This window comes from Lissotriton helveticus, chromosome 8 (genome assembly GCF_964261635.1).
Source record: "Lissotriton helveticus chromosome 8, aLisHel1.1, whole genome shotgun sequence".
Lineage (NCBI taxonomy): Eukaryota > Metazoa > Chordata > Amphibia > Caudata > Salamandridae > Lissotriton > Lissotriton helveticus.
Genome location: NC_136069.1, coordinates 418,711,947 through 418,724,919, shown reverse-complemented (window position 1 = coordinate 418,724,919; position 12,973 = coordinate 418,711,947). Strand labels below are relative to the sequence as shown.

Sequence of the window (12,973 nt, the reverse complement as noted above, 5' to 3'; positions counted from 1 at the left end):
GCTGCTGAGCATTTCATTAAAGAAATGAGAAAGCATAATCAGAGCCTCCTGTCCTGACATAGAATTAACGGGGAAAATTCCTTCTCCTGTTTTTTTTTTAAATCTCCCACTTACCTGTTCTTAAATGTTGGCATGTTTGTAATAGGTACCTGTAGTGTGCGCATTCTAGTTTATGCACGTCACGTAGACGTGACGTGCGGCGGCCATGTTGGCGAGCTGCGCGCGCATTGCTCATTGCGCGCCGAGGAAGGAAACTACCGGCAGCGCCGGCCGGCGCTCCTCAGAATTACTTGTCATTTGAATAATAAATAACCATACATAAACTTACCCAGCGGTCTGCAAATTATTTCTACCCACAACGTTACAGTACCTCAACATCTGACTTGCAAGGGGTAGTAAGCGCTATATAAATGCAATTACAATACAGAGTACAATTCCGTACTGGTCGTCGTAGAATAAGTGGATATTTTTTAAAGCAGTATTATTTAGAAGCACATGTTTAGCAAATTAGCATTCTGTTTATGTATAACAACTCCGTATTTGCAAGCGAGTGACGTCAGTCAAGGTACCCAAAAATTTGTATTCTTTCTAACCTGTATTGAATGTGAAGAATCCGAAAAACACCGCCTGTCTGCCTGACCCTAACGTGGCCGCTGCCGACAAATCAGCGCAGCATGCAAATAGTGCGAATACTACCAGTCTGGAAATGGCAGACTTGTTCCCGGAAGTAATGCGGCCCCTCCCACTTATCTGACAGGCCTGCGACGACTCCGCCTCCTGGTGCTACTGTCTGTGTTTTGGTTCCTGGTAGCAGTAGGATGTGAGAGCAGTGGGCGGGCAGTAGTGCTCAGCATGGCGGCCGAGATCCATCCTAAGCCGTTGACCCGTAAACCGATACTGCTCAGTAAAGTGGAGGGCTCCCAGGAGCTGGTGAATATGGCAGTAACAGTTCCCAAGGAGGACGGTGTTATCAGTGTGTCGGAGGACAGGTAAGCAGCAGCAAGTGCGCTTATTTACGATCAACCAGCAACACGGGCAGCATCCCTTTAAGCGCGATACCTGCACATACCCTGTCACTCCAGACCTACCCTGCATTGGCATCTCCTTCAGCCTCTACAATTTCTGAACACATATTATATATGCCGATCCTGCAACCGTTGAACGGGTATTTTACGTACCTCTATAATGCCCACTCACTCCTGGAAAGGCGCCTCCGGCAGAGGCATCTCACAAAAAACCCGAAGACATTGTGCAGCCAGCAATGGCAGTTACAGCACTAAAGATGCCAGAGCGACCTCTTTGACAATGTCTCGTGGCTTTCACAGACCACGAACTGACACAACGGGAAACTTCAAATGCAAGTTATACAGACCATATGCGCTCTCTATACTCACGTCCACCGCGCAGATTGATATGGGCTACATATACCCTTATTATTATTTTTTTTAACGTCGATCGTGATGCTTATGAAATTTGCAATTAAATCCACCTAGATATGGAACGTATTAAACTAGGATTCCGTTGGCTTACATTAGAAGACTGTTTTCCAAAACATTCGAGGTGCTGTCACTGCAAGGATGCTGCTACTACTTGTGTCACGACTGTATCATGTGGTGGTATGCAGGACCACATGCGTGAAATAACCTCATCTCCTAGTATCCCTACCGATACCGAGATACTTAAAAAAAACTTTAGGGATTTAGGTTGTCGCTGGCTGTCAAAGCTGTGCTTAACACTGAAGTAATATCCGTGACCAAACATCTATAGTGCCACAGGCTTGGCTTGTAAATGAAAGTGTCTCTTTGGTCATTGATGGGTTTATACATTTCCCTCGTCCTTGTCTTATACTCAGGTATCCATTCACCAACTCTTTCTTGCATTCTCCTAGTTAAACACACAAACTCAGCAACATATGCAAGATAAATTAAAAGACTGAAAGTTAAAAAATGAAAGAAAGCTGCTGCCTCAATATGTCGGGCATATGCTTACAAAACCAAAATTAGACATAGATGAGGGTGGCTGTTTTACATGGGTATTGTATACATTGTATCACTGATTAGGGCTCGAAAAATCATAAAAATGTAGTAACTTGAATAAACTACTCGACCTAACTGTAATGTACTTGACCCATGGTCCCAAATTGTGTTATCCCATGAAGAAGCAAGACAAACTGAATTTTGATGTCTGTCTCTTAAAGTCAGCAAATGCAACAAGATAAGATTTAAAGGCATCTTTATTGTTCATTCACTTTGTGAGCAAGCAGAACACCTGTCAGCTTGCCAGAACGGGCGAGTAGGCCCTAAAAATAGCTAGTCCTGATTAAATCTGGCTCACCATAGCGAGTGGTTGTTTCGAGCCTTGATGATTTAAAACTCCAGCATGTCTATCGTGGAATGGTGAAACAATGATACACTATGGGTAATACCATTTATGATAGTCTCCTGGAGTAGAGGCAGTAGCTGTGCGCTAAAAATGAAAAGAGCAGCAAGTAAGTGGCCCATTATCACTGTCTTGGGTGTTGTAGTTTGCTCGAAATAACAAAAAATAGTGTAGTGTCGTTCATATATTCCCAATAGGCTCTGCGCATTTAAATAATATATCCTATAAATGTGATGTGGGACTTATGTCTACTAGGTCTCTATCGAATATATTAAACTTAATTGTGAGTGCCAGCTAGCTCAGAGGTCACTAGAAACTTTCTCAAATTCACAAGAAGGGATTAGTTTCTGACAACCGCATAAACATGGCAACTTTTGTTTCCACAAGATAAAACTGATCTTCAGAGTCGTGGAAACAATAGATAGATATTTTACTCAGTCATTCCTGCATGCTACGTTTCATCAGAGGTGCAGAGAAATAGAGAGAAGGGCGTTTTCAATAAAAGGTTTTTATTGAACAGTCTTCTTTATCACGCAGAAGAAATTAACTGCTACAATCGTAATACTGGCTGTAAAGTATAATGCATACAGCAAGAAGAGTATTATAAAATAATAATGTAAAAGCATGGTATTGTTTCTAAGCCATAAAATACATACATAAATAAAGACTAAAAAAAGTACTCAACTGGTGCGTCTAAAATACACCTACCCCGATGTACCTAACCTAAGTCTAGTACGAGGGAAGAAGTAAGTGTGGAGTAGCATAAGTTTAGTATTCTTTTGCCAATAATCTATCCAAGATTTTTATTTCGAGTCTAATCAGCTCCGTACCTTGGTTTAGAATGAAGGAGGTCAGTCTCAGGACTCGATTTCCCAACAACCCGCAAGGGTAGCTTGGAAACACTGGAGTTGGATTTCTCGGCAAGAGAAAAGACGGCGTCTCTCTCAGTGCGTCTGCTGGAGGGTCGGCTTCCTTCGGCACTTGCTGTAGCGAGATGCGTCGGGCAAGTAGATAGTCGAACTGCTCCAAACCACCGTGTGTTTGCTATGGCAAGTGTGGGCATATTTATACCATGAAGGTGCAGAGTTTGACGTAAAGGTGGACATAATAATTTCATCAAAGAGTCTCAGTTCTTTGAAAACTCCATGAGTTCTTGGACAAATCAATTTTCAAGCAAGGGGTAGTCCCTAACTGCTGAAGCCGAGTTTTCCAAGAAAGCGTTGTGATCAGACAAATGCTGTCACTCTTAATACAAGAGAGCCAATAGTTAAAGTAGCCTCATCCATTGTTACATGCAGTACGATGTTGTGGATGGAACCACAGTTAAGTGGCACTCATACAGACCTTAAGTGGCACTCATACAGACCAATGGCTGAAGAGGGTTTACTGAAAGCCCCTATATATATATATATATATATATATATATATATATATATATATATATATAAAAACACAACTCTGCCATCAGATTCCATTAGCGAGACTATGGCTGCCACACAGGGAACTAAAATTATCACAGAACTCTGGGTAACAGGAGGAATTGGCTATGAGGATACTCAGGGGATGGAAAAACAAGCATTTGATGATTTGGGGAATAGATCAGAAGTAAAAACCCACTTCAGGCTACCATCTGTATTCGTGCCGATTTTACCCAGAGACAACCTGGATGTCTTCCATGAGAATGTGGTGGGGGACCTCAAACAACTTCAAGTTGAGACAACAAACAGGAAGAAGGACAAAAATCAAAAAAAGAACAAGTGGCGACACAATGCTCTCACTCAACAATATGAACTGTTGACCAAGAGACTTTCTCAAGATAAGGACATCATTGTGAGGGGAAGCGATAAGGGGGGCAATGTAGTCCTCATGCTAAAAACTGATTACGACCAAGAAGCTTATGTACAACTGAATGATCGCACTTGTTATGAACGAGCTCATATACAAACATTGACAACTGTGAAAACAAACTATCACCAAAAATTGAACAAATGGAAAGCCGCAAAACTTATCACCGAAGCGGAATATAAATATCTGAAAGTGGACCATCCTACCACACCCATCCTGTACTTTTTACCCAAAGTACATAAAGACCCGTTACACCCACCCGGCAGGCCCATAATTTCTGCCAGGGATAGTCTCTTGGAGCACACTTCTGTTTATGTTGATTATTTTTTACAGGGTTATGTGCGCCAGTTAGACTCCTACATTAAGGACACTGGGGATCTATTGACCAAAATTATGGATATTGAATGGGTAATGGGGGACTGGCTCATTTCGCTTGATGTAACATCGCTGTATACCAGCATATCCCATTCTGACGGTATTGCGGCAATCAAACATTATCTATCTAGAAGGGGCCCTGAATTTGAGGATCACAATGCTATGTTGTTAAGCATGCTCCATTTTTGTTTGGTGAATAACTTCTTCCTGTTTAATCAGCAGCTTTATCGCCAGATTCAGGGTGTGGCAATGGGGGCCAGCTTCTCCCCAAGCTTTGCATGTTTGCACATGGGAGCTTGGGAGGAGCTGGTCCTCAAACCTAACTACCAGGACAATGTCATCCATAATATAATCAGATGGTATCGTTTTATCGACCACCTGATGATTGTATGGAGAGGAAGTAAGGAGGAAGCTTTGAGATTTATTGATAGTCTCAACAATAATAATCTCAACCTCAGATTTACTGCCACCCTCAGTCAAGAATCCATCACATTTTTGGATACTGAACTTTATATCCAAGATGGCTTCTTGGGAGTAGAATTTTCCGAAAAAGAACCTCTGGAAATAGCATACTGCATGCAGCCAGTGCCCACCCGGCGCATCTAATTTCAAGCATCCCCTATGGGGAGATGCTTCGATTACGCCGGGTGTGCAGTAACTCCGAAGATTTAAAGACAGCTCAGGAGGACAGTAAAAAACGCTTTTTAGAACGTGGATACTCCAAACAGATAATTCACAAAGCTATTGAAAAATCGATGATGTCAACTAGGGAGGAACTTCTGACTGGCAATAAAAGGAAATCTGTGCCAGAGAGGGAAGATGTAGAAAAGGAGATTGGTCAGGAAAACAAAAAGTTCCGCCTGATAACAGGTTACAGTAGACAACATCAGGAGTTATACAAGATTGTAAATAAACACTGGCCTCTAGTGACCCGAGACCCTGTTATCGGAGCAACCCTCCCTAAGAAAATCTCCCTGGCCTTTAGCAAAGCACCCTCCCTTAGAGATAAAATTGTTGACACTAGTCCTGATCCTTTCAACAAAACATCTTGGTGGCAACAAAACAAAGGGTTCTACCGTTGCAAAACTTGCAAAGCGTGTGTCCATGGAGTGAATACCAAAACATTTATGGACGGCTTCACTGAAATCCCTCACCCTATCACACAGGTGTTAACCTGCAAAACAGAATTTGCAGTTTATGTACTCCAATGCCCGTGCCTACTTAGATACGTGGGCAGCACGAAACTTGCGGTACAGAAGCGCATTTTGCAACACCTTCGTGCAATTACCAATGGAGATAACACCTATCCAGTTGCCCGGCATTTTAGAGAGATGCATCAAAGTAATAACAGTCTACTAAAATACTGGGTAATTGATTCCATCCTAGCAAGCAGAAGGGGTGGAGATAGGGAATCCAAATTGAGGAGACTGGAAACTAAGTACATCCTTTTACTCAACACCAAGAGTCCGGGGGGGCTTAATGTTACGGAGGACCTGTACACGTGTTTGCCTTAATTTGTCCTTGATATATTCAAAATGAGAGAGGATGTCAAATATCAGGATAATTTTAGCCCGGCTGGGAACTATTCAATGTAACTTAATATGTTTAGACCATTCTAAATGTTCAGGCTTTTGATCAATTGGACCTGACACTGACCTGTACATTCTGCCTTTTTAATAATTAGCTGATATCACTTTGATGGGTAGGGTTGAGTATGATAGACTAATTGGGTCCTTGTTCCCTGATAGTCTTTCAGACTCATCCTTTCTATGCACTCTATTCACGGTGTTTATTTTTGAATGCAGTAAAGCGTATTTGAGACAAATTAGTATCAGTATCAACTTGTGGTCATGCAGAGGTTTAATGTTTCATCATAGATTTATACTAGGGAATGTTGATTTGATTACATCTATTCATTCTTAAAATTAATTTGAAGTTGGGGAGAATGATTTATATTAATAATGATACAGCATTATGTGATAGGGCCCTATATTTGAAAGGGCTACCGATCAATGGATTACGTCTATATTATATGTACTATTATATAGCTTTTTGCATTTGGCAGATCTTTGCACATTCGCTTTGCGTTATTTTGCACATTGAAAACTGCACTATTGCGATTTTTGCACATAGTTGATCATTATGCATTTGCACTTTATTTTAAAAATATGTAATCTATGCAGTATCACATTGTATATATAATTAGGGTATTCTACCATGGTTTTATATCTTCAGTCCAATCAGCTCTATTACAAACTCTTTGATGAATACTATGTACTTATTATTTGACATCAACCTTTGATTATACCTTAGTATAAATATTATATTCATTCAGTTCTTATCTGGTATTTTACCACTACTTTGTTGAAACTGTTTCTTTGTGTGTTTTTTCCATGTATTATAACGTTGGGAAAACCTAGCAAGTATATCTCCTATGTTTATTGCAACACACTGCCCTCCCATGTGACGACTGTTATCCAATTACTGGCATTATAAAATGGTGTTTCATGTAAATGAACATTGTCATGTGAACAAGGCTCTTGTGAGCCGAAACGTCGTGAGGCTTTTTTCTGCACCTTAATTAAAAAAATTTTGGAGCACTACAGATGGTCCGTGTCCGTTAACTTTTTTCCTGGCTGGAGGTGGTCCAGAGCGCGAGGAAGGTGACGGTGTGTTTGATATATATATATATATATATATATATATATATATATATATATATATATATATATATATATATATATATATATATATATATATATATATATATAAATATATATATATAAATATATAAATATTTATATAATGTGTGTATGTATATATGTGTATGTATATGTATGTATATATATTTGTACTGAATTTTATTTTAATTCCAAGATTCTGGCCGACAACTCAGCCAGTCAGACCAACTGTAGAGATTCTAGCAAACGCTATTACAGTACAAATCTTCTACCTAGGGTTTGTCAAAGGATGCATCAGCGCAAAATCTTTTAACATAGTCTGTAAGATTTCATGTACCAAATTACATACGTCCAGGCTTTAGCATGGTGCTCTAACATTCAACCCTTAAACGCCTATTGCCTTTAACATATACACTTCATAATAAATAAATCTGGGCTACTGTCTTTATTGTAATTTTTCTCAATAAATAGATAAGACCTTTGGCATCTGAAATAACTTTTCCAGGTGAACAAATCAGTCATATAGCCTTTACTACCGCATTTTCAACTGAGACCTCGTATATTGAGCATAATCTTTCCCACGAGGCAACCGTCAGGTATACCTTAATAAAATGACAAATATGTAAACATTTTCTGTTGACAAAACAATATTAAATTCCCTGAGAGCTCAATACAGGCTATCATGGTGCAAATCTTCTATACTCGATGGTCAGTTAGATGGGGTCATTGATGCCAAAACCCTTGTCTGCTAAGCTAATCTGTGAGATTCCATGTAGCAAAATACCTGCCTAAAGGCTTTGGCACAATGTACTAACATGCCATCCTTACAAGCCTATTGACTATAACAAATGCTTTTAACAATAAGTAATGCAGCCCTACTGGTCTTGTCATAACTTTTTATAATAAACAGAGCAAACCACTAAAATCTAACCTAAATTTTCCTAATGTACCTATAATGCTTAATCGTTTACCTTTGGCTATATAACCATCACTGGCCTACTGAAGTGTGCATAAGCTTGCAGTCATCATGCATGCAGTTATACATTTACACAAATGTACAAAATTACAGTTGGCCTAACCGGGACTATCACAGTGAAAAAAATCTACCTTTAGGTCTAGAACACTTGCATAATATGGTAATGTGTGAAATGTTATGTAGCAGATACTGGTGTACAGCCTATACTACAGTGTGATAACAGTCTGTTAAAGGCACATTCTCTTTGGTAAATGCTTTTCTCAATAAATAAGCCAGACCAGCTGCCTTGTCATAATAAACAGATCAGATGTACATTACCTGCCAGAACCTATTCCACTGAATCAATCGACATACAGTCTTTATCACTGGTCTTTCCCTATTACCAGCTCTAGGCTATTGCATTGAGCATTAGCCTTGCCACAAGGTAACTGTAAGCCATACATTCATAAAATTACAAATGTATACAAAACTACACTTGGCAAAGCCAAATACTATCTCTCCTCAAAGGGCCTAACAACAATTATCTTCCTGACACCCATTGACGTAGTCTCCCTCTCCTGCCCTTGACTTATTCTCTCTCCTCATCAGATGCTTAATACTGCTTAACATCGATCTATGCAGATTCTCTGTACACATTAATGCTTTTCTTAGTCCTCTGAATGTCACACTTAAATAGTATACCCACTTCGCTGCCATCCCTACTTCTGAAACATCCTCGCTATGCTGACTTCTCTCTAATTGTTTTAGTTACTTAAACACCAAAAAAGATTTACATCGAAATGAAATGTAAGTGCAGTCCGTAACTGATGTGTGTTCTCTGCACTAATACCAGTTTCTTTGTAACATGGAGTCCTCTGCACTCAAAAACGTCCAGTCTGCTTTACTTGGGTAAAAGCAGCACCTTTTTATGTGCAGCACATAAAGTAGTGTGTTTAAAAGCAAATCTTTACAATGTGATGCCCCTTGTGCAACACCTATATGGTTAAGTTGCACACGTTGTGTGTATTGAGGCCATATTTTTAGGTCTCGCCTGTCGATGCGCATGCGCATCGAGCAAGCGAGAGTATTGGGACTTATCCACTCTTTATCCACACTGCAAGGAATCGTGGCGATTCCTTGCAGTGCCCGTGACTTTTAAGCTCAATGCGCATGCGCATTGAGCTTAAAAGCGCGTGCACGTCCGTCTTTGTTTACCCGCTCCGCCCCCTCCCCGCCGTCTCGCATTTCCCCTGCCGCATCAAAGGCTTTCACGGCCGGCCGGCCATGCTTTCAGTTTCACGACCGGCCGGCCGTGTCAATTACATTCCAAAGCCCGCTCTCCCTGCTCCGCCCCCTGCTCCGGCCGAGACGCATTTCTCCTCCCCCCTCCCCTCTCTTCCCTCCGTCTTGTTTCCTTTAGCTGCCCTGGATGATCTATTCTTACTCAAACTTGCACCGCTTTTACTAAATCTTACCCTTTTAACCTTCGCGATGTTTCCCCCTTTTTACCTCCAGTGCTTGATATATCGTTCTCCCCTTTTTAACTCGGTTTTGCGAGGTCTCCGTTTATTTATCCTCTTGCTGGCTCCCCTTTTCTTTACCCCGCCCGGTCCGGAGGATCTCCTCTGCCATAGCCCGGTGCTGGATCTGTCCTCGTTAGCCCGGTGCTGTAATTGCCACGCTCCCCCTTAGCCCGGTGCTGGATCGCCCTTCTCTTATCCCACACATGAGTTGCCCGACCGTGCTAATCCTGACTGCATGAATAAAATCCAGCACAGGCAAACGCACCCGTTCTCCTACTGTAACTTCAATATACTCGCAGGCTCGCCACCTCACCCAAACGTGCTCCCCCAAACAACGCGGCCTGCCACGCAAGGACATCAAACCTGGTTGCTGGTGGTCCCTACAGCTGCTTGAACCAGGTCCCGAGCTACAAAGAAACTCCAGCATTCAGCACCTCCTCGCCTCACCGCCTCGGTCTGCCTCTCACCTTCGTCGGCATCAGGCCTCCGCCCGCATCCCATAACTGCCATCTTGGGAGCGTAGTGCACCACAGGAAGGTTAAGGCGATCTCGCCCTCCAGACTTCTCCCCCAGGACTGCCGCCTCCGCAGTTTTCCACTGTGAGTCTGCACGCCGAATCGCCTCCCAGCCGCTCACAAACAGAGTGCACATCTCCCGTTGCCGCAGCCGGTGGAAGTCTCCCCCTCAGTGCGCTGCCGTCATTTTAGATGCGCAGCGCCCAGCGCTCAATCGGGTGATTTTGCTGCACTTACACCCTTGTAACAGCACCAATGCGCCCCAGCAGCAGTCCAGCTCATGCACCAGGATTTCCGCAACCAGTTTTGCAGTAAGGGGCCACCTTAGAATCGCCAACCCCTCATCCTCAACACCTCACCCTCACTCACTCACCCTCAACCCCTCACCCTCAAACCCTCACCCACCCTCAACCCCTCACCCTCACTCACTCACCCTCAACCCCTCACTCTCACTCACTCACCCTCACTCACCCTCAACCCCTCCCCCTCAACCCCTCACCCTCACCCTCACTCACCCTCACTCACCCTCAACCCCTCACTCACCCTCAACCCCTCACCCTCAACCCCTCACTCACCCTCACTCTCACTCATCCTCACTCACCCTCAACCCCTCACCCTCACCCTCACTCACCCTCAACCCCTCACCCTCACTCACTCACCCTCAACCCCTCACCCCCTCACTCACCCTCACTCTCACTCAGCCTCAACTACTCCCCCTCACCCTCACTCACCCAAAACCCCTCACTCACCCAAAACCCCTCACTCACCCTCAACACCTCACTCACCCTCACTCACCCTCACTCACCCTCACTCACCCTCACTCACCCTCACTCACCCTCACTCACCCTCACTCACCCTCACTCACCCTCACTCACCCTCACTCACCCTCACTCACCCTCACTCACCCTCACTCACCCTCACTCACCCTCACTCACACTCACTCACACTCACTCACACTCACCCTCACCCTCACACAGTGCAATAGTTCTCAGACCATTTCAGTTAGAGCTTTTAGAAATGTTTATGGCTTTTTTTATTTGTAATACTTTAGCATTGGCTACAGGAAACAAAAATGCTAAACATTTACAAAAAAAAACCCATAAACAATTCTAAAAGCACTAACTCTAATGGTGCGAGACCTATTGCATTTCCAATGCTTGTTAACATTGTCATGTGTAAAGTGCTGCAGCTTCCCAATCATTTTAGAAATAAACGTGAAGCCCTAGTAGTGTAGTTGTCATCTTGAGTACATCATCATCAGTTTATTGTATAATAAAAGGTCCTAGAATTCATCCTGCAAAATACCCACCACACTACACGTGTAGTTGTCATCTTGAGTACATCATCATCATCAGTTTATTGTATAATAAAAAGCCCTGGAATTCATCATGCAAAATACCCACCACACTACACACACTAATGTAGGGTACATGATGGTTCTTTGAAGCTTTTTTTTTTATTCTTTTGCCTCTTGGTGGGCATTGGAGATTTTGACAATCTTAGTCAGAAATTTTGGCTGTACTTCTGTCTTGCTGTTTCTTTAGAAGTAATAATGAGTTGAGCCAGAAAAGACATCAATTCAAGTAACAATTAAAATCCAATAGAAGTTGTACAAGTTCTCTTTTTTAAATGTTTTATATTTTGACCAGAGAAATGATGGGTCATATACCCTAGGAGTTTATCACCATCAGCACATTTTGACCATATTGACTAGGCGAGTGAATAATGTAATCCTTTTCCCACTAGTAAGATATTTTTAACCCTTCTCTTATATATATATAAAAAAAAACACTCCAATACCATTACAACCGGCTTAGGTGTATTGGAGTAACATACTATTAGTGCTCCCACGTATCTGTTGGTCGCAGCACGCCCCTTTCCGTAGAAGGTTAGGGATGAACTCTATGATGAAGCATGCCACCAAGGGGTAACTCTTATTCCTAGCATCCTCCTGTCTACTCTGCCGTCGGTCAAAAATATTTTCCCGAAAATCATTTTACCAACGGACTGCATTGCAACAGTGTGAACTTACAAGATAACTCACGAAGTTAGAAGGGAGCGTGGCAACAAACTATGTGATACTTGCTCTGTAGCATCCATGCAAGTCAATAAGTCATGCAGTTTTGAGAGGGAACTTCTGGTCCTATGACAAACTGATATGGAATCCACAAGTATGGAGTAGAAGAGATGATGCAGACTGGGAGTGGCTTTTCCAATAAAGTTTATTCCTGTGTAAATCAAAGTTCCCTGGATCAGTTCCACCAGCCCATTCTATATTCCAGAAACTGCTTTTTATCATGGTTATCTCTTTGGCACGTCCTCTCTTGTGGTTGGATAGCGTGCATTTTTGTCTAAAAATTGATACTCATTCCTTCACCACTACTGTGGTCCATCCATATTTTCATTCTCACCTTGTTTTACTAAATTGTTCAGCTCATCTTGTTTATTTTCAATTTCCTCTATTTGATTAAGCCTCCACTTAATTTAGGAGGTGGTGGGTCCAGAAAACCTTAGTGAAGCAGATTATTACGCTTGGCTGCTGAATGGGATTCCCGCAGCTAATGTGACGCCTGAGAACTATGCCTAGAGAGTAGATACAGAGAACTTACGGAGCGCTAGATATACTGTTGTTAGAAGAGTAATCATTGCCACAAAGACTTATTACTAACACTGAGCATATTTGCCTAATGATAATGAAAG

General features: G+C 42.2%; 1 protein-coding gene across 1 annotated transcript in view; it reads left to right on the top strand.

Moving 5' to 3' along the window:
* The first annotated feature begins 716 nt into the window (after positions 1-716).
* WDFY2 (WD repeat and FYVE domain containing 2) overlaps positions 717-12,973 on the top strand; it is a 421,169-nt gene continuing 408,912 nt past the window's right edge. Inside the window, exon 1 of the mRNA XM_078657271.1 lies at positions 717-989. Coding sequence (XP_078513397.1) covers positions 853-989 — 137 coding nt within the window. The 5' untranslated portion in view covers positions 717-852. The remainder of the gene's footprint in view (positions 990-12,973) is intronic.